We start from the raw sequence: 25509 nt of genomic DNA, 5'->3' as shown, positions 1-25509 counted from the left end.
CATGCGGGGAGACCAAAACTGTATGTATCAATGAAATATCATTTGTGAAATACCGGTATGACTACAAGAGGGGCTTTACATGAGTCACTTATGGCTACAATGCGAATTGCCGCGAGGAAACGGGTTCATATCAGTGATACAATAGTCACAACAATGACTGCTTACAATGCGACTGATATCAGTCAGTGGATCACGTCACATCCTTCGTTTTGTGCACAGGCGCTCATATTTTATTCCAGTGGTATAGACTTCTTTCAAGCTTGGCGTCATAAGAAAACTGCCTTGGAACATGTATGGCTCACATTCAGGTGGGCATAATTTCAACTACCGCTCCCAGTGCTACCCCCATAAAGTACAGAACTTCGCATGGACGGTCAACATGTAAATTGTCAGATCACTAGATTTTAAAGCAAGGTGTTGATATACGACGAAAAGAAAAAGGTAAAGACGTGATTTGGACATAAATCACAAACAGCCTTGCCGACAAAATAAGCAATAGCTTGTAAAGTACACGTACAGTAACAAATATATATAAGTGAAGTAATGTTGCTCAAAAAACACCGTCTAAACGAAATAAATATACATGTACACTGTATCTTGTATTTGGGCACAGGTTGTGATTTAAAATGTAACATTTTATTACAAATTTATTACACATGCAGCAAATGACTCATCATCATGGTAATTGACACTTAACCAACAGCTCCACAGGAAGTAGATTGAATAATTCTGCTTGGTTTGAACAAAGGCCAATTTGGTCTGTGGTTTTGTAGGCCGACGCGAGAAATTGATCAAAAAACACTCTGGAATTCTATACACTATGTTTTCAGGAAAGTCATAGTCTCAAAATACAATATTAAAAAGATATCTAAGCACTGAGCGCGACTGGAGTTGGACCCAAACCGATGACCACTGGCAGTATTCTCTACGGGTCACAGGTTCCAATTCTACACCAATCCAATTCTTTGTCCATTCGTATAATAAACACTGCAAATACCAATTAATATGCTATTTTCACTACATTTGTACGTACGAGAGTTATTTATCCATAATTGTTTAGTATCTAAGACTTCGGTCTTGGTTTTACTTTTTTCTCAACCCTGACTTTCTTGCCCTTATTGGACGTAAACCCGGTCTTTTTAAAGTTTCCTTCTTTAATACTCTTTTGTCTGCCAGTCAGTTTCTTCCCACTCTTTTTCTTCAGTCCACCAACATTCTTCTTTTTCTTCTTCGAATCCACACCCTCGCTTTCTTCATCACACCAGAAATCAAAATCCCTGACAATGTCCTCCTTATCCTCTCCCTCTTCCAGCACTTTCACTTTGCCTTTGACCTTTGACATGGGATTGACCTTTGCCCTGACCCCTTCTCCTGCAGCCCAAGCCTCCGTCGCATCCTCACCACTTTCTGCTTCGTCGGTGCCATCATCATCCTCATCAGAATCATCCCCTTCATCATCATCAAAATCATCACTACCGTCATCATTCAAGTTGTCGTTCTTCCTCTTCTGACCTCTCTTGCTTGGGGTATAGCGCTCCTGCTTTCGCTCAGCCCGCACCAGGATGTCATCCTCGGAGTCGCTGTCTGCCTCAAACAGCTCCCCAAATTGTCGTTTGTCTTCCTCCTTCCTCTGCAGTTGCCTCTTGTGCAATGTAGGAATGTCATCAGTCATCTAGAAACAAGGAGAAGATAATTAAGGCTAAGGCCAAGACATGGTCTTCTGGTTAATGACCATCTTTTTCCCACTGTCCATTGACCTTGATAAGGCAAATATGATGTGCAATCTAAGCTCATTGAAATAATCAAAACTATACAATACATCAATCTTTCTAACCCCAAGAGCTTTTGCAATATCATCGTAATGCATTTTTTCCTGTGACATGCCTTCAGTTGTATTTCCAGTAATGTCGTGGGGTAATGAACACTAATTTTGTGAAAATCGAATACATTATTCTTGCGTAATTCCCATATTTCAAAGACAAGTCAGTAAAAATATTTATTTTTCCCACTTGCATGCTACACATACACAGACAAACAGGCAAGAGATCATGCACTTCAAATGACCATAACAACAAACACAATGCGTTTGATTGAATGGAACTTCACAGATAATATCATAAGAAGTGCCTCTACAAGTCAAGCTTTTCAATTGTTAAATGTACAGACATGGCCTGGGTCTCACAACGAGCATGATCCACTGCTTGTAACTTTCACAGGTAGCTAAAACTTCAAGTATCTGCAAGATTCTCTTACGGTCTCCTTTCCTGCCTCCTCCCGTCTCAGCTCCTTCTCACGCAAGTTCTTGTAGGTGGCGTAGTGCTTGCTCAATGTGGTGCCCTGCATCTTCACCTTGTTCTCCCATGCTTTCTGCCGTGAGAAGAGCCGGGTGCACGACTCGATAAGCCAATTTATGAGCAAAGTGGCATAGCAACTGTTTCGAGTAACACTTGTCAAAGCACACACCTATCCAGGAAGTTTGCTAACCAGGGCTAAATGTTTTTGATGTGGTCCTGAATAAAGTCTGGTATCCGGGGTTCTTACACAATACATTCTTGTAGACTTTGATAACTACATGAACACTGATCAAGACGATTTCCAATATTCAACTTGGGCTCCGTCTCAGGCTTCAACTGGTTTTTTACTTCCTGACTTTGAGGTTAAAAGTGCAATAGGAAGACTGATAGTGCCACAAAACATCAAGTAAGATGCAAAGGAGCCAAACAATACAGTATTTCAATTTAAATTAAAAATGCTTCAGGCCTACAATCGAGGATTAGTTTCCTACATGAACCCTGAGACGAAGACAAAGTTGAGTATTGGAAAATGGCCCTTTTCCTTACTACATGTATGTAAAAAGCCTGCATATAATCAAATAGTATAGCAACAGAGTCTCGAGTCTGCAAAAGCAGAAAAGGAACAAACATTTGTGGGTATTATTGGAATTTAATACGTACAGGGCATTATACACAGGTCATTCACGGACAACTTTAACTGGATTTAAACTCTCAAATTCTCCAACATTCAGTCAAAAGCAGTCAGGTTGCAAATGTCCCTGCACTGCAGGGTCAGCTTCATCTCAACATTTACAGTCACAGGGCCTGCATTATGCATACAACTGTCACTCAAGACCTTGGACAATGAGACTTCTAAGCAGCTAGGATCTATACAGTTCAGTGCAACCAATAACACTTCAGAGGCTTTGTGCTGGCAGCCCCTTCACAAGCATGTATTTATGCCAATGTTCCAATCAAGCCATTACGGCCTGGGGTATGTATCACAGCTGCAGCCACAAGACAAGTGATTCCACAGATGCACTCATCATTTCTCACCTGGGCTATAACTTTCAGGCATGGCTGACATGTGCTAAAATGCCCGGTTTGTGATGCAGATCTTTCCGAGGTTCGTATCTTTTCTTACCACTGCGGCATCGTCAGACACGCCAAAGGTCACAGAGTCTCTCTGTCGGTTAATCTCCTGGCAGGTCTCCTGGACCTTCTCCAGAAGGCCCTTCATCACCTTGCAGTAGTTGGCCACTTTGCACTTCTTCAGGAAGGCTTTAAGCTGAGGTAAGGCAGAGAATAAAGACTGTGTTTAGACTAGTCTTGGTCAAGACATAGTGTTGATACGTACAAGACGAATAGCTGGAATGCATGAACCACAACCATAACGTCTTGGGAAGTTGATCAAATCTGTATTGTGCGAGTGCATATAATTAGTATCATACATGATACACGCTAAATTGTCTAACTGAATCACTTTGGAAAAAATGCATCATGCATGATCTGTCTATTCCCTGACTCCTGATTGTATGTCAGTGTACATTTACAAGTACAATTCACCCCTTATTACAAATCATACACTTTCGTGGTCCATGCTGTTGGGCAGAGTCCGGGTCCGGAAACTCAGCTGCCATGATAAATGTGAATCTTCATTCGCATTGGACCGTTGAATGGCTGGCCAGCAGCAGCAAGTACATGTACATTTACTATTCACTAGCAATCGAACACAACTTTAAACCAGTGCAACTTGAGGATCGTACCGGACTATTGTAAAACTTCATTGTGGCTGTTCAACGGGAATGCGCGTGTGTGAACAGAAAATGCAGAGTGAGTTTTCCCCCAATTTCGAGGGCAGATTTGACCAACTTCCCAAGATGTTGCTGGTGTGGCTAGTTGTGGTTTGTGCATTCCAGGTATTTGTCTGGTGAGTGCCCTCTCGCTTATCAACAACACAACAACATCTTGACCGAGACTACGTTTAGACATGCTTTGTGGCACAAGATGTGAGGGACTGGGGTCCGCACTATGGAGCTGGTCCATGTGCTTTGTCCTCAGGCTACGAGGAGAGGACAAAATGAAGATGAATACTTTGTTGTTGGTAAATCATATCTCATAAAAAAAAAAAATCAGTATCCTTATTGTTAAGATTGGACATCATGACATCGGCATCAGAAAACGAAATAGCTTGCCTCCGCAAACACATGTATAAAAAAAGCAGACAGGCACCCATTCTTTTTAGGTTCAGGAAGTTGATGTACACATTCCACGGTGATGAAAGGATAACTTGCTTTCAAGATATTTTGTATTTGGCATGAGATATTCGTCAGTGGCTTAGTCATTGATCTCCACACCAGAGGGCTAAATAATCTATAGCATATGGAATTTAAAGTTTGCAATCTTGACTATGATGCCAGTTGAAGTGAGAGAAAAAAAAAAAAGACATTACAACCCTATATTTAGTTTCTCATGAGTATCAGGACTATGGAACATGTAACTATTAAAACATAAGAGACATATGGACCCGGTGGTTTGGGTTTTTAGCTCCCGATCAAAGGATCGGAGGGTGGCTGGTTCGAATCCCCAGTTAGCTTCATGTTGGGACCTTGGCCAAGTCCTCTCTTGGGCCCATCTGCCTCTCTCTGTTCAGGAGTACATGGGTATCTTTCAGGGCAGAAGCGGTTTTTATGTTTACCATTTTGCACCTGAAACTGCAGCTTTTGGATCGTAAACTCCCCAGGGAGCTAAGATGGTCTAAGAAATGTTCAGATTTTGTGATCCAATGTGCTCGGAAAGTGACAACATACCGGTACCCTTAAAATGAGGGTTGTTTTTAGATACTACGCGGCTTTTAAATGTTCTGTTACTATTATTATCATTAAACTGGTGTGAATAGACAGTTTTTAGTGATCAACCCCAAATCTTCCTGGCTCTTTCGAATTCCATGAGGCAGTTTTGTAGGATTCTACTGGATTGACAGAAGTAGAACCCAGCCAATGTTGAGTGAAAAGTGGCTGGGTACTCCTATTAAAGATAAGTACAAATAAGAATAACTGCAAAGGGTGTGATCACACTACCTGCATTATGACTGGCAAAGCCAGCTCGGGGAATCCAATCGCGTGGCTATGCACTTGCAGATGTTCAAGCAGCAGCTCATACAACTGGTCTATCAAGCCATCCTTGAGACATAAAACAAAACAGCGACTTGTTTTATCCGCACTCTTGACTCTAACTTCCCTTGTTGTCAAGTTTTATACAAACAAAACAAAACAGAGAATAGCAAGCAAGGAACCTTGAATTCTTAAAATGGGCTCATGTTAGTGCACAAAATAATGGTATATTTTCATGTGGCTTAAATAAAACACAATGAAACAATCATGCAATCCATGATTGAAAACCCTTGACTTTCACTTCATGTCATATGTTACATGAGTCATGTTACATGTATGACCTTGAGCAACTTTGCAAGAGTCTTAACCCAACCTCATATTTTTTCATGTACAGCGGCTGAATCAAAGTTCAAAACAGACTCCTTCGGCTTTGTGTATGTGAACCGAAAAATGGGGGATTAGCTTGTCTGAACATCAGCCAGGATTGAGTCAAGGTGTGCTTGATGTCTTAACCACTTCCTGCCAGGGACTCCGGACTCGGATATGCATGGTTTATATGGGTGGCCGGGGTCTCCGAACTCGGACAAAGGAAACAGGGCCCTGTAACAAAAGAGCGTACTCCGAACAAAAGACCAGGCTGCTGGGCATTACCGACATTTTTCACTCTCAAAAGTGGTGATAATCCAGCCTTGTTTTGAAACTGTATACCGGGTTTGGGGCATTGAGAGCGAGCGGATTACCACCGGGGACAAAAGCGCTCCACAACCGCAGCGATAAGCCACACAGCACCGCTGCACGCTAATCGGGACCCTATTGAAAAGAGGTCAGCAGTGCACTAAGCCAGGTTCGTGAACAAAAGACAGTTATACAACACCACACAATCTGGGCTCTGTTTACAAGGCTGCTGGCCTGGCTGAAATACTCGGGCTTCAATGAAGGTCACCTGTCAACTCAGACTATAACTATAAACGACTGTTAAATGAAATGATGAAATTTTGAAAGATTTTGAAAACGGAAAAAATGATAGTCATGCCGGCCCAACATCATCAACATTGAAAAATGCCCCGGCATGAAGTGGTTAACCTAGTAATCGTAGCCCATGTGTACAGATAGCTGGATTGTCTTCCGATGCAAAGTGGTATAAAAAGCTGATTCTCTTCTCCTAGCCCCTAATCTATTTCTAGGGCCAACACTGAAGGCAGTGTGGCCAATTCCAACAAATCTTTTTTGAAGATTTTAGCTGTCAGCTTTGCAATAGAACCGGAAAAGATGAAAGAGCAAAAGCCTTTACAGGGTTCTGCCCAGGATGGTTTTAGTGCCGGCAGGACTATCTAAGCGGAGTGCCACCATCGGTTAGCGCGGAGCGTACCAGAAAAATGTTTGGAATCTAAAAGCCCCCAGATGGCCGGAAACAGCACTTTCTGGGTGTTTTCAGCTGTGTATACACAGCCTAGAATTAGGGATCTCATGTCTGAAATTTCTGAAATTTAGTAAAAAAATTGAAAATTTGTAACTTTGGTCAACTAGGATGAGGTGATAATTTTAGACGGGCAACTGAATTAGAAAAAAAAGAGTAGAAATAAATATTGATTTTATTCTGTAAATCCCTTAAATATTGAAATAATTTCTATCTCTATGATGCCCATAATTTTTCATTGCTATTCAAATCATTTTTCATTTTTTTTGTGTGTTGAAAATAAGGCGAAACATGCAAAATCTTGGCGGAATATTTTCCTTATTTTCTTTGCACGAAAGTTCGTGCAGTATGCATATGGGATAACGACATTCATAAATGTGTGCAGGGATTTCCTGAACAGTCATTTTAAAGTCTACATGAACATAATGTAGATTGGCCATTTGCTTTTCTGACACATCTGGCCATGTGTCACGTGCATACTGAGCGCGTGTATCTTGCCATATGGAACTCGTTTACGGAAAAGGCAAACTCATGCTGTTACTTTTGAATAAAAAAATTGCGGAGTTAATATTTTCACCGTGGGATAAACAACAATTAACGAATGCCGTGCGATCGTTGGTTTAAAAAACGATCGCAGTGATCGTTTTATGCAACATTGAGCAGAAAATACATGCACCGAATGTTACTAACCGTGGTCGGCGCGGCGAAAAACAGTCACGGTCAATTGTCAGTTTTGCAAGTACATGTAAAATTGTTTTTCTGCCAGATTTTTAAGTGTTTAAACGAAGTGTGAATGGGGTCATTTGCAATTTTGTCTTTCTGAAAGTTAAGCCAAATTTTCTTTTCAAGTTGTGGAACTGGGTAAAATGCGGAACTGGACAAACAACGCTGTACATCATGGAGAGGGGGTTTTCCGATCTTCGCGCGTTGAGAGCGTTGCATATGCAAGCCTATGTGTGGCCTTCCAACCAATGGAAAGATTCGTTACGCACTATGTACATGTGCATTGCGCGTAACAAAGCCTCCTATTGGTTCATGTTAATATTTGGTCCAGATATGTTGCATATGCACGTACGTGGGTGCACAGACGATATGCATGGCAGTGCAAAGTGAAATTTACGAAGAAATTTTACGGTTTCTCACGATCTTCATATCTTCAAGATCGATCCCTCGACCAAGATGCTATTTTATTTGGGTTCTTATCGGGAATACGTGCCGGTCGGAAAGTTGATTTGGCAGATTGTGGCGGTCGGCAATTCTGCGTGCCGGTCGGGCCTGACCGGCAGCGGCAGATCCCTGCCTTTAGCACGTTACATTTGAATAAAATTGGGTACACTGAGATACACTGCACCAATACACTGTTTTCAATGGATAGGAAGGGAACAAAGGAACCAGTCCATTCAAGAGGTGGTGGTCACCATGCAAAGTTTGCCCTGAATCACTATTTACAGCAACAGTGCCTTTAAAATGGAGAATTCAAATTGGCATGTTCATGTAGATTTAAAGAACTCAGTGTACCAGATTGTATTCAAATTTAACTCCTAAAAGGATTATTTATTATACAGTAAGGATAGGATATTTTTAATATAAATAAACAAATTTGATACCTTAAATGCTCTTTCGTTGAGTTGAGATTTGGACACCTTGAGCATGACAGCAAAGTTCAAAGGTCGGAAGGAGATGCTGGAGTGCTTCTTATTGAAGTCAGTGAACTCAAAGATCTGGGAATAGTAACAACTGCAATTATTCCTAGGAGTTGTCGAGTTGAAACTGAAACTAGAAAGGACTATCCCTCAGGTACAACATATACCAAATAATGAAATATTGCTTTGGTAGGGCATGTGGAAATAGAAGTGGCCATTTCTTAGACTGATTCTACCCAAGTTGCAAGAAAAATTTCAATGTGAACTACAAACTGGCACTACAAAATGGAATTTTTTTTTTACCTCCAGAAGGAAGGGCAGGAGAGGTATGAATGTACCCGTTGCTTCAGAGAGAAGGTTGAGGGATCGGACAACCTGGAAGCGTAGAGGATAATACCGTGCAGCGGGGATCAATCTAAGATTGGGAAAAAAAAACAGTTCAGTGAGAATATAGGGGCAATTAAAAATGAGCAGGAATAACTTACACTCTAATGGCTTTCCTGTGCACTGCAAACATGGCATAAAAACAAGACGGCAAATTTGATGAAAATGACTTCATGACCTTGCAAAGACAGCATGGCACTGAAGAGCTCTCCAAGGACATCTCTATAACTTACTTTACGACTCCGATGGCAGTCTGAACCAGCGGGTAGATCAGGGGGTGGAGCGTTTCATCGGCGTGTAGCGTTGCCAGGACACGACACCAGAGATTCAAACAGTGGATGTACTGCCAATTGTAGACAGACTGGTAGGTGTCCTAAAACAGTTCAATGAATTCAAGAAATGAGATCCACTTGAAACATACAGATATCTGTGGCTCTGGACTGGAGGAAATCATCCCAGAACTTAAGAAGCCATTGCTCCCTGAACTCTACAGAAAAATGACATGATGTTTTGAAATGAATCAAAGAAGGTTAATATTTAAAGAGCCCTAAAAGAGCTTTGAATATGTGTCTTGGGAAGGACTAACTCCATTATAATCTCTTCTGATATCATCACAAGTTCAAAACACAATTTTTCTGGGGGGGGATCACTTGATACTTTCCACATGATCTGACCAATAATGTTACAAAATGCAGATGTAAACTGTCAATGTCTTGTATGCAAGATATCATGGAATATTTTTCACTGATCGTTTACACAGAACATGCGCATTCATTGGCAACGGTGTGAAGGATAATTGACCATAAGAAATAATTTCTTGGAATTGGCAAAACCTTCCTTGTGCATTAAATAAGTTCTGATCAAATCTGTCATCGCATGGTAGTCTGGTAGGGTACAAGGGTACAGCGCCTGGCCACAGATGTTCATGAATCCCTCCACTACCTTCTTTTTGACTGTGATGGCATTGCGCAGGTGGATGGCTAGCTGTCGGATGTACACGAAACCGTGCTGGTATGCCAACTGCGTGTTGACAGCAAACATTTCAGTCAGGGAACGCTGCATGAAGTTGATGAGAGGCAGTGTGGAAGGCGACGTGAACTTGGTGTTCCTCACATACGCCAAGTACATTTGCTGAAAGTGTAAAGAGGTAGCCAATGAATAAAATGAAATTCTGATGAACTCTTTTGTGTCAAAGAATCAGTTCAGTGGCTGAGATCTCATAAAACCATCACAAGACCCTGGAGCACCATCATAGACAAATAACAAGACCTGCAGTCTCGATTCAAGTCACAAATGTATTTCTTCATCTTTGAAGTGGCTTACTGAGTACTGAAAAGTGAGGCCATTTTGAACCAGAAAGTGTAGTGCACATGAATGGAGTAGTCGCATCTGTCGGTTCATGCACTGGTTCCCGCCCTAATGCCTTAGGCGTGAGGTCAAAATACAAATGGTTTTGAAAGCGTTCGACACTTTGTAAACGCTAAGCCCCACCGACGGTCCACGTGGCACAGACGAACAGTTCAGTTAGGCTGGCTAAACTGTTCGCGGTCGAGTGCTCCCTGCGACAAACTGCTCCCAGTAAACAATGGATAGCTTATCAGATTATGGGCTTCTGCAGTCTGGTGGATGAGTCATTTCAATTGCTCCACAGCCACCAGGATTTGCAGACTGTTTTAATTTCCTGACAATATTGAATAGTTGCATCGTCTATAAAATGCGAAATATCCATGCTGTCGGTTTCCAGACCCGTTTTTTCAGGTCTTGATACCCTGTTATCGTAGTATTATTTTTGTCTCGGTCTTGGTCAAACACACACTTAATTGTGTACATGCAGAATCGATAATACTCACTCGAAATCTACACGAATCGTACTTGAGAGTTTGTTCTGTTCGTTACCGTGCAGTTATTGATACAATCTTTTTTCTTTTTTGGCTCCTTGGTAAGCACCGGCAGGTTTTCATGTGTATGATCGAGGAAAACATGTACGCGAACAGACCGTATTCGCGGCGTCCCCAATTTCGGTCGTGTTCTTGAACGAACAGTATAAATGTTAAACCTGTAGTGCGATGGTACCAGGTGATGGGGGGGGGGAGTGAAATAGTAGAATAAAGTCTGGTTCTTTGAATTCAACGTTTTCCAATAATACACTAGGTTGGGGAATATGACTGAAATCTGGGACGCCGCGAATACGGTACGTCTACTATGCACTTTCCACTTTTCGCGCTCGGCTGCACCTGCTTTTTTCGTCGAGTCAATAGTACTTGTGCGCACGTTGCATTTTGTTTTCATTTTTGCTTCAAGATAAGATTCCAGAACTGTAAATTACGTCTACAAACCGCATTCTAAATTGATCACCTTTAAAAAATGAGGAATAGAAAAACGAGTGGACTAATTTTGTATTAGTCAACTCGACATGTGTCTGCGGCATAAAGACATCGCGTTGATTTCAGGTTGAGTGGTTTGCATTTCATTTTTTTTCTCTGCGCGTACTCTTCACGATGAAAATAGCAGCATCTTCTTGGAGGAAACGAGGCCATGAAGCGTTCGGTTGATGACTACAAAGCCATTTTGAAAGAGGTACAGCAGAGGAAATCATCAACGGACAACGAAAAAGGAAGACTCTTATGTGTGAATATCCTCAAATGAGAGATTCCGAAGAACGAACTGGCCACCATGAATGTGACAGGCAACTCCAGAGATGAGAACAATAAAAAGTACAAGATTCCTCAAATAGACCGAAGCCTCATTCAGAGCATATTTCATCAAGCAAAATTGCAGTTCCCAGCTTTTACAGACTGGTACACGGAAAACTGTTGCAAAACAGTAGAAGCACTCAATCAATGCTGCAAAAGGGCCCGGTATGAGATGAGTATTCGGAAACATACATGTAGTACAGGTACCTGAAATCATTATGTAGACTCCGTGTAGCGATACCAGGACATAAAAATAATTGTTAGAGTAAAGCACATTCCCATGCAGTGTTAAGGATTGCATTTGAACATTTTCTAACATTTACACTTTATTACTACATGGTTACATGTATGTTGTAAGAAGATTCGTTTGGAAGCCTATTTAGTACACTAATTTGTCTTTATAGTGTCAGTCTTGAAATTCACCAACTACAAAACAGCTCCATTAATGTAAACAAGAATAACTGGTTAGGCCTACTAATGAGATTATTGTGGAAAATTAGAAATTGCAGAGCGTGCCATTTTGTTTTCCTTAAAATTAAAAACAACAAACATAAATTGATGCGGAGTTTGACTTGTACATGTACCTTCAAAGAATATTTGTGAACCTGACTGAAGTTCAAAATAAATTCAAATTGTGTCTATGTCTCTACAGAGACGATTAATCAGACGGTAAGATTTCCAGCGAGCAAATAAAGTTCTTTATTTTCCAGTATCAAAAGCACTTAAAGACGGACATCAGTCTTTTGAAGATGTCTTTTGTCATGAATTACCCATTCAAGGATTTTGTGTATGAGGCTGGAGCAGCGTCTGTAGCCTAGAATGCAAGTCATTTGGCTCTGCATCGCAAGGTGTTAACCACTAATCCTTTGGCCTGCCAAGGAGGGCTGACCGGGGCCCTTTGAAGTTCTCCTTCAATAGGATATATAGTACACCGCTGAGGTAGTATAAGCCACAAACTCCATTGTTGTCAAGGTTGCCTGTAAAGCTGGAAAGTCCAGGGCAGACGGTTCATTTCAAACCGTTGAACTGTCCCACTCCAAGTGACGAAGGGAATAAAGGGGGATTAACACCTACCCTTTGAACTGTTTCTAAACCGTCTGTATTTTGACCTCACGCCGTACACACACAAAATTGTGCTCATGCAGGGCTTCATTTTACTAAATATGAGGAGAGCTAAAAATCGCTCTCCTTAATTCACTTTGTTGATTTAAGGAGAGCGCTTAAAAATTGCTCTCCTTAAATCGACAAAGTGAATTAAGGGGGGCGATTTGCTCTCGCTAAAAAACCAAGTTAATGTAAACAAACTCAATAAAATTAACACAATTTAACTTCCTTTACTGAGTTCATTGGGTTAATGCACCTGTCAATTGTAATCCCGGCCCCGGGGGACCTGGGACTTTCGAAAATAAAGCGGGGACGTACCCAAGATGTCAAAAAAAAGTGCCCCGCCGGCTGGGACGATAGCGGGGACTTGCCCAGGGTTGTACAATGGCTGCCCCGCTGACCCGGGACGATAGCAGGGACTAGGCGGGGGTTGTACAATTTGTTAAATCATCTAAAAGTGTTTCCCCTACCCTGACAGATGAAAACCTGACAAAGATAGCACCTCATTTGGGGATTAGTGCATGCAAAATACAGACCTTTCTTTTTTTACAAACATTGTCGCCACTTTCTATGGACTACTAAATGATTAAAAAATGTGTAATTTAATCTTTCAACCAAGTAGCACTGGTCACGTGTCTTTGATTTGGCGATGCATTTCAAATCATTGGTTACCTTCTAGATCAATCTTCAATAAACAAATGAAGTGTTGTGATAATTGTTAATTGTCTTATGTGCTGGCACTGGCCATGGCCACATGTACATAACGAGCATTTCAATTGGTCAATTGGTCTCCACACAGCGCATAACAAATTTTGCTATTGGATGTATTTCCATAATTATTTCTGAGACGTTCGCAAAGAAAGATTGTAGCGATTTGGGTCGTTGGCCCCCTGATTGCGGTGCTTCAGATATGCGGATGAATGTTTCGCCAAAGTTTGGGATAATTATAGCAGTTGCCCCTTGCTTTGCCTTATTTCGGTGGCATTTTACCTGCACTTACGGCGACTGACTCGATGTCATCTTAGCAATGACCCAGAAGAGTAAGGGACTTTTAGAAATTAATGAAAGTTATTAGTTACTTATTTATAGTTGTATGGTTGTTGTGACACAACCCCGCAAGCTGGGGCAGGGATTGTGCGGGGATTGGTCACAACTTGAAGGCCTAGCCGGGGAATACAAAAAAAGGTGCCCCGCCCTGGCCGCGCAAATTACGGGGACTTGGCCGGGACTATAACAATGGCCCCGTTTTATCTGCCCCGCCAAGTGCCCGCTAGTCCCCGGTCCCCCGGGGCTGGGATTACAATTGACAGGTGCATAACTTGACTAGTCTCCTCGCTTGCCCGACAATCCATTTCGCTGCTACAGGGGCTCTGAATTTACTGCGCATGTGCATCCTTTCTTTTTGGTATTTTAAAACGTATTGCGCGTCCCCTGCAGATTGTATTCATCATTCCTTCCTGCGCTCACAATACTACTTCGACCAGTGCATTTTCGTATAGAACACCGGGCACATTACCCGCCAAAGACTTTTTTTCTTTCCTGTGACATACTTTCTGTTCTCGACAAGCGAACATTGTTCTCGCGCTCGCACCACGCGAACACGCAACAGTATCACACACCATCCTCCAGCCACTACAGGGTTTTTCACAAACTCACTTCTGCTGTTCACAAACAGCCGAGAACGTCATGGTAGCGCCTGAACTCGACCCGTTCTGGGAGAGAGGTCGGCCGGGCGCGGCCACGTGCGTCCATGGAATTCCACAGGCCTGCCCACACGCACTAGGCTCGCCCAAATTCGCTATCGCATTTGTGTGTTGCGATGCGGGATTCATCAAGCACGCGCGCACAACTCAAAGACTTTGATCACCAGCCCTTGTGTTTTAACACATCCAATCTTTGGACTCGTTTGCTACTGTCGACCCAACAAGATTCAAGGGGCTTGTCATAAATCAACATCCGCTGGCTTGAAAAAAACATGCACTCCTTAAATTTTTAAAGAGCGCTTTTTTTGCTCTCCTTCGAAAACATTAAGGAGTGCGGAGGAGCGCGAGCGCACTCCTTTAAAATAGAGCCCTGCTCATGACACATTTACTTCGGTACTCTATAACTGGTCTTGTGGACGGTCGTGTCTCGACTACAACTACTGCAAAGAACACATCAATGCAGTCAGAAGTCAGCCCCACCCACTGTGCATGTGTGCAGTTCACACATGCTTCTTGCTGATGCCACACTGCACAGATAGAGTCAAATTTGATAAGTGAAGAAACATGTGGTGCATGAGTCGGGCAAGGATATGGTTGACATGGCCAATATTAATGCCACGACAACATCAAGGAAACCCCTGGAGCAGGAATTGGGGGGAACATCACTGACATGTTGAAGTGAGTCTCCTACCTTCAGGATGTACTCCAGCCAGCCGTTCTTGAGCATGCAGCGATGGATTGAGAAGAGCGACAGGAACGACAGCACTCGCACTGCCTCCTCCCCGGTGCTCCACAGGCCCACCAGTCCCTGATTGAAATTACCAAACCCAATAACTCAGTCATCTACTCTTCAATTCTTAGTATCAAACCACACAGGCACTCCTTTATTGTTATCCTGTTTGGCATTTCTAGGACACCGTACACGTATGACCTTTACAAACCTGGTATGCTTCTGAGCCACGAGGCTGCACACGTATGTATCATACATTGCGACAAGATGTAATAAACCAGAGTTAGGCAAATTTTTATCCACAACAATTCTCCAACTCTACACAATGTTGGTCAAATTAACCACTTCGAGTTGGGGCATTTTTAAACGTTGAAGATGCTGGGCCGGCATGACTATCATTTGTTCCGTTTTCAAAATCCTTCAACAATTCATCATTCCATTTAACAGTCGTTTATAGCCGCACGGAGTAATCTTTAGGCACTACTCTAAGTTGACAGGTGACCTTCATTGACGCCCGAATATTTCAGCCAGGCTACAGCCTTGTAAACAGAGCCCAGATTGTGCGGTGTTATACAACTATCTTTTGTTCACGAACCTGGCTCAGTGCACTGCTGACCTCTTTTCAATAGGGGCCAGATTAGCATGCAGCGGTACTGTGTGGCTCATCGCTTCGGTGGTGGAGAGCTTTTGTCCCCGGTGGTAATCCACTTGCTCTAAATACCCCAAACCCTGGTATACGGTTTCAAAATAACACTGGATTATCACCACTTTTGAGAGTGAAAAATGCCGGTAATGCCCAGCAGCCTGGTCTTTTGTTTGGAGTACGGTCTTTTGTTACAGGGCCCTGTTTCCTTTGTCCGAGTTCGGAGACCCCGGCCACACACATAAACCATAGGGCTCCGATTTCGGAGTCCCCGGCTGGTAGTGGTTAAGCATCTATATTGCACAACTTATCTGAACCTCTGACACAATATCCACCATACTATGATAAGGTCTGTCAGCTTTGAGATTCAGAGACACATCTACAAGTTACAGTTAGAATACATTCATAACATCAATCCTGGACAGTATTCTATGTACGGACGCCAAATTCTAGGACATTTTGAGGCTTTCAGATGGCTAACAGGTCACCGCATGGAAAACGAAGTGATATCCATATATGGAAATTTTTCCCTAAACCCTCAACATTTTGACTTGAAAATAAAGTTTCCACATGCCCCAGTGCACAGTGGATTGCACTGGGTATACAGAACTTCTCAAGCTTTCGTTTTGTTAAGACTTACCTCCTTGTGCTACATTTGAATATCAACAGTAGCAGGTATCACTGTCTCACCTTAACTAGGTCCTTGGCCAACCGTGGATAGCAGCAGAAATAAGGGATCATGCGGTGGATGTGACGTAACACAACACAGACAATGGTGGTCTCGGATAATTGCTTCAGCAGCTGGAACGGATTGAATCTAACAATCATTTTTGGGAAATGATCACCCAAACCTGAAGCCTGCTCCAATCAACAACAGGCAAGAGTTCACACATGTATTAACTCCCTTGGTGTGAAAGCTCACATGAAATTAAAGGATTTAGCCCTGCTCGGGTTAGGCGTGAGGTCAAAATACAAACGCTTTTGAAAGCGTCCAGCGCTTTGTATACGGTAAGCCTCACGGACGGTCAACATCGTAAAGACGAACGCTTCAGCGAGGCTGGCCAAACCGCTGCGGTCGAGTACACCTTGCACTCAGCAGCTTCCAGTAAACAACGGACAGCTCATCGCATTACGGCATCATAAACGTCTGCGGTCTGGTGGATTAGTCATAACAATAGCTCTTTACTTTGCAGCTCCACAGGAGGATTTAGATCGGCAGACTGTTTTAAACATCCTGATAAAACATGTGTATTGAGTAGTTGTGTTGTGCTGTCAGTTTCCAGACCCAGTCTTTTCAGGTCTCAATACCCTGTAATCTTGATATTTTGTCTCGGTATCATGAGTTAAATACACACCTAACTGTATACCTGCAGAATCGAATATACTAACTCGAAATAGTATTTACCTGAATCATACACGACGTAGTGTTCTGTTCGCCAACATGTAGTTACAGATAAAACCTTTTTTTTTTGCCCGTGCGCACAAGCTGGGACTCAGCATTGCGCGCTCGCAGGTTTTCATGTGTAGGATCGAGGAAGACACGTATGCGAACTACGCGCTTTCTGCTTCGAAGCTGCACCTGCACGATTTAAGGATACAAGTACATGTTTTTTCTTGAAGTCAATAGTACATGCGTGCACGTTGCAATATGTTTTGTACGTACGATTCTTGTGTACTCTTTGAATACTTTGTGGCTGCACAAAATTCTTGTTGGAAAAACAAACATGTCGGGTTTTTTACTTATCTCTGGTGTTTGACTTTACCTATTAAACTTAAATGCACAATAAATTAAAACAATAACACAATTTAATCTAGTGCTGCAGGTGAACCATCAAACTGAGGCAAAAATCATCAAACAAGGCACTTTTGAACCGAACCAAACTGTTCGGTTCGGATGTACGGCCTTAATAAGGCATTTTATTTATGGCACGCGGGAAAACATACAAAAATACAAGAAAACTGAATAAAAAACAAACACAACGAAATATGGATAACGAGTTATACGGCGTGCTCCACACGTGCGTGAACATACTGAAACTTACAATGGCCCGCATCATGAGATGGTTGTAAAAAGCATGTGGTGAGAATCACTCTGAAATCAACCAAGAACAAGCAACGTTGCATTGTACTTGTAAACGTGAGTACATGTCCGAACCCCAACCGATCCGAAGTTCAGCAAAAAATGTCCAAGCCCTGTCTGGACCGAACACATACTTGCAGCACTATTTGATGCGGAGTTTGACATTTTTTTATTACCTTCAAAGAATATGGTACACGGGACAGAAGTTCCAAATAAATTCAAATTGCCTCTACGTGAATATTTCCTTTCATAGACGATAGATCAGGCGGTAACATGAGGCAACCGTGTTTGGCATTCCCCGTCACTCCCATATAAACGCATTTATTTTCCAGTCTAAAAACACTTAAACACAAACAATTATCTTAGGGCGACGCTTTTTGTCATGAAATACCCACTCAAAATGTATCTGAAGCTAGATAAATGTCTGTAGCCTGGAATGCAGTTGATTCTGTGTCTTCCTATCACAAGGTGTTAACCCCTAATCCTCACGGCCAGCCCAGGAAGGCTGACCAGGGCCAATGAAGTTCTCCCTGAATAGGATCTTTTGTTCACAACCAAGGCTGTGCTCATGAAGCTAGACAATCCAGGGCAGACGGTTCTTTTCAAACCGTTGAACTGTCCAACACCAAAAGACGAACAGAATGAAGGGGGATTAACACCAACCGTTCAACTGTTTCTAAACCGTCTGTATTTTGACCTCACGCCTTATTGGACCCAGTTAAAATGAGCGGAAAAGAGAATTTCTCGCTCCTTAACCCTAACAGTCCTGAATCCTCCAATTTTATTTTGCACCCACCCTAGGGAGTTAGGGTTAATGCTTGTTATGGATTCTGCATAAGTCTATGCCCTCAATGGTAAAAACGCAAAATGAGATGTTCTTGGAGGATAAGTGGATGCCATGTCTGCCACAGATCTGTACTCAGTGCATCCACGTCATCTTGCTCTGTGGCAGTCTTGTGTGCCCTCAGTGTGCAGTGACCTTCCTTGTCTCTTAAAAGTAGGGTGCATGCTCAGTCACCTTGTCACTGTACTTTTTTGGGTTACATTTCTTGCATTGAGCAAGGTGCTAAAAACACGTGACAGAGAGCTCCATGCCTCAGCATAATCCTATCCTTTCACAGGCCAAGCGCACACATCATTTTCATGGCTTCAGGACTGCAGAAGCAGGGCACACTTGCACAAGATGGTGCTTACATGTATGTTCCCATCTTATTGAGGTAGGAAAAAACCTCATTAACACATATTTATTTGAACTCGGGTCCATCCTGGAAAACTTTAGCCAGTACTTTCCATAATGAAGATTAGACAGGGAATACAGTAATATGCCTCAGGATGTGGTCTGTACCTTCATGATGTCAGTGAGATAAAACTTGACGCTAGCTTGGACTTGCTTCCACCGTTTGGAAGACGAAGGCAGATTTCGTCTGTAAACATTTTAAAAGAAGAAAACAAGATTTTTTTAAACCAAAGCAGAGGGGAGACTTGAGACAGTATCTGTTGAAAATAACACAGCATCAACATGTCAACAACTGCCTAGCTGAAGTTTGCTGGCAAGTATACTTCTGGATTTTAAAACTCTTGGATGAAAGAATGGGCACTGAAGGCATAAACTGTGATGAGATGTGGACTGTGACATTACTGACAATATGACATCAAGGTATTTTTTACTTAAGCTCCCGTCAGTTTGTTTCTGCACACCCGTAAGCTACAATTTTGTATAAGGTTCTGCACGGAAACCTTTATTGTCATGTTGGTTGAAACCAGCTCATACGAACTGTACTGTTGGCCTGTTACCCTTTCTACTAAACATGTATTTCTCTATACATGTACATCGCTTTTGAATATTTTCAAATATAACTCTGGATTTTTACTTGAGTAGAGCTCACTTTTTTGTTGGCTTGTCCTCCAACTGAAGTATGTTCTGCAAAGAAGGATGGACATGCTTCAAGCAGAGACTGACGACGGCATTGAACACTACAAAGTAGAGCAAATATAAGGGTGCTGTCATCATACAAAGTCCACAATATCATACTTAAGCTTCCTAAGAAAATGCCTGGAAACTTGGTCCAATTGAAATTTCTAATTTCCTTTCCTGAAGGCATACTTCTGAGAAAGACCAGTTCAAAAATTCCCATTTATGAATGGCAGGCGTTCTCATCTGGGAAGACCTGGCATTCCCATAAAAAGGCTTGTAAATGCAAAACAACAAACAAACAAACTTCCCACTCTGAAGCACTCAGCGTTCCCATTTGAGAATTTTCAACATTCACATTAGGGAGTCAGAATACACTGGAGCATGTTTATTAAACACAAGTTATAAGATGCAAATATGTTGTGACAAGTTGCAACTGTGTGAAATGAACAATGCTTCAGGACACAAACTTGGCACTTGAGGTCCATAACATTGCAACATATCAGCAGAGATTCTTTTCACATAATTTAGACACAACCAGCCTACCTCCACTGCCCTCCACTCTGTACTTGTTGCCTTCTTGAGCTGACGATATCTGCTGTACGGCAGCCCTGAACGCCTTAACAACCTCCTGGAAACTGTTCAATGAATTTGCCTTTCACAACACAAAGAGAGAACAATTTACATATACATGCAAAAACATGTACTCTGAAACCACCACTGGCTGCCATAAGCCCCAAATCATTGGCTCTTTATCCCCTGGACAACTTCTCAGATCACCCAATCTCCCAAAATATAGCATTTTCCAGAAAACTAATCCATAAACATTCTTTTCTCTCTAATGTGCATGTCATTAGACTTAAAGTTCCATGTAAAGTCACACGGCCAGGAATGGGCAAGTCTTAAATCCATCAAAAGCTGACAAGAATCACAGATTGGTTTCTAAAACCTACTTATTTATGTGATTGATAATTGTACACAATGCTGGATAATCAGAGAAACTTTCTTATTCAGCATTTATTTTCCAGATTGTCTGCACCACAGCTAGGACAAGCAACACTCAAAATTCACCTCAAGTTGTTGCCGCCACTTATCCACCATGGCCAGGGTCACATCCTTCCCCTCACGTTTTGGGGGCTTCATTCTGTCGCCGCCAGCAACGTAATCCTCATCATCGCTATCAACTTGCTCCTGCAAAAATACAAACAAACTTTAAAAAAAAAAGTTTGCAAAGGTCATAAGCTACTATCCTTACTGATAAAAATACGCAAGCCATGGGCCCTGACAACATTATTGACTCTTGCAAATTCTTCCAAATTTTTTTTCCAGAGGGATGGCTAGTTTAGTTTGAAATGTAGGCCTATCATAGAACGGTTTGTACATGGGTTTCTTTGTTGCTTAATGTGGGGGTGAGATTGGAGGAAGTTGAAACATCTTTGAAGTATCCACCATCACCAGAGGTTTTGAGGGAACCACAGCAGAAAAGGTGCATGGTACATAAAATGGTACAACTATATTGTACATAAATTGTATTTGCCTGGGGACACCCCTTAAAAATCCCATTTCTTGTGTTCTGTATGTTTTATGCATAAAACCACCACAGAGGTAAGCACAGGATTTTACAGTTTTCATAAGATTGTTTGAAAAATCCGGAAATAAGAATGATGGAAACATAATATGATGGAAACATCCTGAAATCAGGCGATACCCCTGAAAATTCCACCCCGTTTATCCACTCCCCCAAGGTCAGTACGTAAAACCGAAATACATTTTTTCAAACTACTTAGAACTGAATCACTTCTTCTGAGGTTTTTGCTCCTTGCAGACTGATCAAAAGTCCTTTCACAACTTGGGCAAATGCTTCTCAGTAGGTTGCTGGGATGTACATGTATTTGTCAAAGCACAATGCTATTATTACTATTAGTCTTGTCAATCACTGCATCATAAGCGTGCACACTCTACTGACTTTGAGCATCCACTGGCTAATATGCAACCTCTGCATCACTTCCAGTGGCAACAGTTCCATTGTGACACTGTGTACTGTGTACACGATTTAAGTAACATCTCTCTAACAAACTGGATAGAAGTCAACACACAGCATGCATTTGCAATCAACCTGAAGTGAGTGCCCTGACCTCGACAAACAAACATGTACTTGGCATGTACAGTATTTGGAGCAGGCGAGGGAGTACTTTTTCTACCAGCGCGACATCACTGTCGGGCAGAGCTAATCAAGCCAACCCGTGCTTCCCTCTGGCAAATCCTTTCTAATTTCTCACCTCCAGTTTGTCAGGCAGTTCGTGGAGAGCACCTTCCTCGTCGCTGGATAATTCGTCATCGGAGTCGTCGAAGGCCAACAGCTCCTGGTCATTTTCTTGCAAGAATTTGTAGAATTCTGGGTCAGTTTCCTTGAGTTTCTCCAAAGACTGCTTGTGTTTGCTCATCTTTTTCCTGTGATTATGAACACAAGATACTCGTAACCAAGAGATTTGGATATTTCATTTCCAAGGCAAACATTCAGAACATCCAAACAATGCAAGATAAAACCTGCTGTTGAAACTTCAACGGCTAAGAAACTTAACACAAGTTCCAAAGACAACAGTTCTTGACATACCCCATACATTGAGAAGTTTAATTACTTAAGGAAAAGCCTCCTGAATCCAATGGATTGGAGCTATTGAGCTCAACAGGCTTTGGGTCTATAACAAAATAGTGGCAGACAAAAACTGTGAGGATATACATTGTGGTACGTCATAAAACAAGCATCCATATACATGTATGTACATACACTAACCTGACACTAAGGACACAAACTAAAAGCATTTAAAAATGTTGGCCAATTAAACCCCCGTCTCCATCTCTGAAATTTTGATTTTGGGAAAGCTGTATTAAAAGTAGCAAGCAGTGCAGCTTTAGAATGAACGTGAACAGCAGGGCTCCAGCCTTCAGCAGGGCTCTAGCCTTAATCAGGGCTTTGAAACTGTTGCTGGTGCTTGCAGAGATGTGGACTTATGGAACACTAGTGCCTAGCGGCCCTGGTACATGTACATGTATGTTATGGAGATAAAGCCTGTTTCTGAATTTTTAAAATTTTTTATTAGGTTAGTGCTAACTCTCTAGGTATCAAATCCTGCCCTCAGAATGCACATTACCCACTGTAAACATACAGTCTACATGTACTTTGGGAGACATCATGTCATGGATAAAACAGAAGAATCCACCATAATAATGCAAACACAATTAGTGGCATTACAGGGGATTTGAGACAGCTAGGACTAACCCTGGACAATCCCTTCTCAGTCTTCCAAAATAATCTGGGTGATTTTGGAGGTTGAGGAAAATGGCAATAAAGTGTGGCTGATTGCAAAGGACACACGATGTCAAGGTTGTGGGTTAGAATTTGTGTTGGTCACGCACAGCCCTACATAAATGCATATCTAGTCACTACTTAAAACTCACCTGTTTCATTAATTGCTTTATTTCATAATATTACTGTGAAGCACATCGAGATGTGCTATGTGACGCGCTATATAAGAAATGTGTTATTATTATTATTATCTAGATTGTACACAAAATAAATTTGGGATACCATTTTTATGTCTCAACAAAATTTGGAAGGACTGAGGCAGGGGGCATACACGTCATACAAGAAATACTGGAGAATTTCCGAGGAGTGAGGCTGAATGCAATTTTTTTGCATGGATACTCAGAGGAACTTCAAGGATTGAGGATAGTGTCTAGCAAAAACGCCTAGGGGGTTAGGGTTAAGACAGGGTGCAGGGCATTCACTATGTCAGCTCACCCCTCTATAGTTGTCTCCTCTGGTCCGCCGTATTCCTTTTCACCCACCAACACTTCTTCTTCATCCTCCTCTACCACATCACCTTCCTCATCTTCACTGTCATCATCATCGTCATCTTCCTCATCCTCCACATTCTTGTCACCATCTTCTCCCACATCTTCCTCAGGATTAGACCATTCGCTCCCAGAGTCCGAGTCAGATGCAGCCATCATTTCCTCGGCTGTCATGTCCTCAATCTTCTTCCTGTTGTTTATAAGAAGAGGAAACTGTCTGGGATTACTTTGAATGCACAGGGCACTGAACGACAGAATGTGACTGCAGCAAGATTTATCCCGAAGACTTCCACTGTGTGTGTGAAATGTCCCAAAGACATGAAGGTCTGGGCAGCTCAACAGCATGTACAAGTATACAGCTCTATATGCTTAATTTAAAAAGAGGTTATGTGCCTATTAATTTTATCCCCCATTTTTTGCACCACTCAGACCCCCCCATGCCAATTTTAAAGTAGTAGTACATGGTGAAGAAAATGCACATTTAATATTAATATCAATAAGGTCATGTGTTCATAAGCTACAGCACTAGTCCACATGCTACATTTTACTACTAAGTAATATTTTGTACATGTACATGTAGCTTTCGGTGAGGTTAGGGTTAATACTGTATGCCCGGTCCAAAGTGTATTTGTTTACATTCCACACACAGTCACATGCACCCTAGTTCACAAGATTATGATATACAGCAGTGCAGTGTATGCTTTTTTATCTCGGCCTAGCACAATTTACACTTGCAGCAGTTGAATTTGGGGGAGCATGTCAAAATGGTCAAGTTGAAATCACACAGGGTTTGTGCACAGGCTGTCAAATGGCATTGGTACGTGTATACAGAACTCTTTCCATAAACTGCTACAGCCTGGGTAAACAGCATCAGCAAGAAAGATTTGAAAAAATAAACTGATAAAATTCCTCAGTCCCAATCATCCCCCACTCATCACAGTGCATATTTATTGGTTCGTCAGCTGATCAGTTCTCGTTAAAGTTGCCACTGGATACTGCAAGTACAAAGTGAGAGGTAATTGCAGAATACCCCGCCACGCGAAAACACCCCCTAAAAATCCACGCCTACGTAGTAAAGTGGAGGTTGTTTGACTTCGGGTTATGTTTGCTGTGTCAAGGTATGCCTTGTGTACAGCACTGAAGTCATTCTTGAGAACAAAGCACTGCAACACAAAGTGAATGGGCACGGCAGAAGAATTTTCCCAAGTCCAATGCGGGTCCCAGGGAGCAGCTACGCGGATATGGGGCCGGGGATACGAAGTGGGCCATGGGCCTTGTGGATGGAAGTGTGACTCCATATCTGCGTTTCCGTGGCTACGAGGTGGGTAAGGTGAGTGGCGGGGTATTCTGCAATTGTGCCCAAATTGACAAAAGTAAAACTGATTAATGTTAGGCATGTTACTTGTTAGCATGGTTAGGCCCTAGGCTAGGCTGGCTATCAGTAATTCCTTCATGTTCCAACATCCACTGCCTGCTCGTTGCAAATCACTTCTACTAACTATCCTCTGTATATGCACATACACACGTCATGTACATAGGCCTACATGTACAAGTATGTAGGCTGGGCCCTGTTCAAAGTCCTGGTCCTGCCAGTATCGTGACAGTGTCTTGCCCAACAGAAGGTGTCGGAAATACATGTCTACACTTTAGATAACACAAGTGCATCTACGATGGCGAACAGTCACAACTACCGTACACATGGTCAGCTCAGTACGTGTAAATGTTTGTCGAACTCATACAGGAAAATAATCTGATCGCTTATCCAGATAGCGGATCTATACTTAATACATGTTTAACAGTTTAAAGGCACCAAGAGGGCAAACACGATTCAATCCTTCTTAAGAAATGGGAAACTGCCACCAACCTGTGTGAGCATTTCGATGCCATCTCGAATTTCGCACCACGTGTTATTTTGCGGTAGGATCGGTACCCAGGGGACGGCGAAGATCTGCCTACTCT

The 25509-nt window shown here is 42.2% G+C and overlaps 1 protein-coding gene across 1 annotated transcript; it reads right to left on the bottom strand.

The window, feature by feature from the left end:
* Nucleotides 1-203: 203 nt before the first annotated feature.
* Nucleotides 204-25509, bottom strand: LOC147796463 (nucleolar complex protein 2 homolog). Its single transcript, XM_087147262.1, has 17 exons — nucleotides 25415-25509; nucleotides 23498-23740; nucleotides 21975-22146; nucleotides 20767-20886; nucleotides 20242-20350; nucleotides 19670-19757; nucleotides 19129-19207; nucleotides 16394-16504; nucleotides 15022-15138; nucleotides 9773-9961; nucleotides 9064-9203; nucleotides 8750-8861; nucleotides 8411-8524; nucleotides 5354-5455; nucleotides 3418-3561; nucleotides 2254-2367; nucleotides 204-1672 (listed from the first exon to the last, which is right to left on the bottom strand). Exons 1-17 carry the CDS (start codon nucleotides 25435-25437, stop codon nucleotides 1064-1066), a joined length of 2586 nt encoding a protein of 861 aa, XP_087003388.1. The 5' UTR covers nucleotides 25438-25509; the 3' UTR covers nucleotides 204-1063.

This window comes from Acanthaster planci, linkage group LG16, assembly GCF_054643075.1.
Source record: "Acanthaster planci isolate LZ-2023a linkage group LG16, COTS_SCS, whole genome shotgun sequence".
Classification (NCBI taxonomy): domain Eukaryota; kingdom Metazoa; phylum Echinodermata; class Asteroidea; order Valvatida; family Acanthasteridae; genus Acanthaster; species Acanthaster planci.
Note: the sequence above shows the minus strand (reverse complement) of the source record. Positions and strands in the feature narration are given on the sequence as shown.

Bases quoted from the DNA above. Each gene is read 5' to 3' on its own strand.
- LOC147796463 (XM_087147262.1), bottom strand. From the start codon at position 25,437: ATGGCATCGAAATGCTCACACAG. The intron at 9,204-9,772 runs GTAGTGGAGGGA...GAACTGTTTTAG, and splicing joins CCATCACAGTCAAAAAGAAG to GACACCTACCAGTCTGTCTA. The intron at 8,862-9,063 runs GTAAGTTATAGA...TCCCAATCTTAG, and splicing joins ACTGCCATCGGAGTCGTAAA to ATTGATCCCCGCTGCACGGT.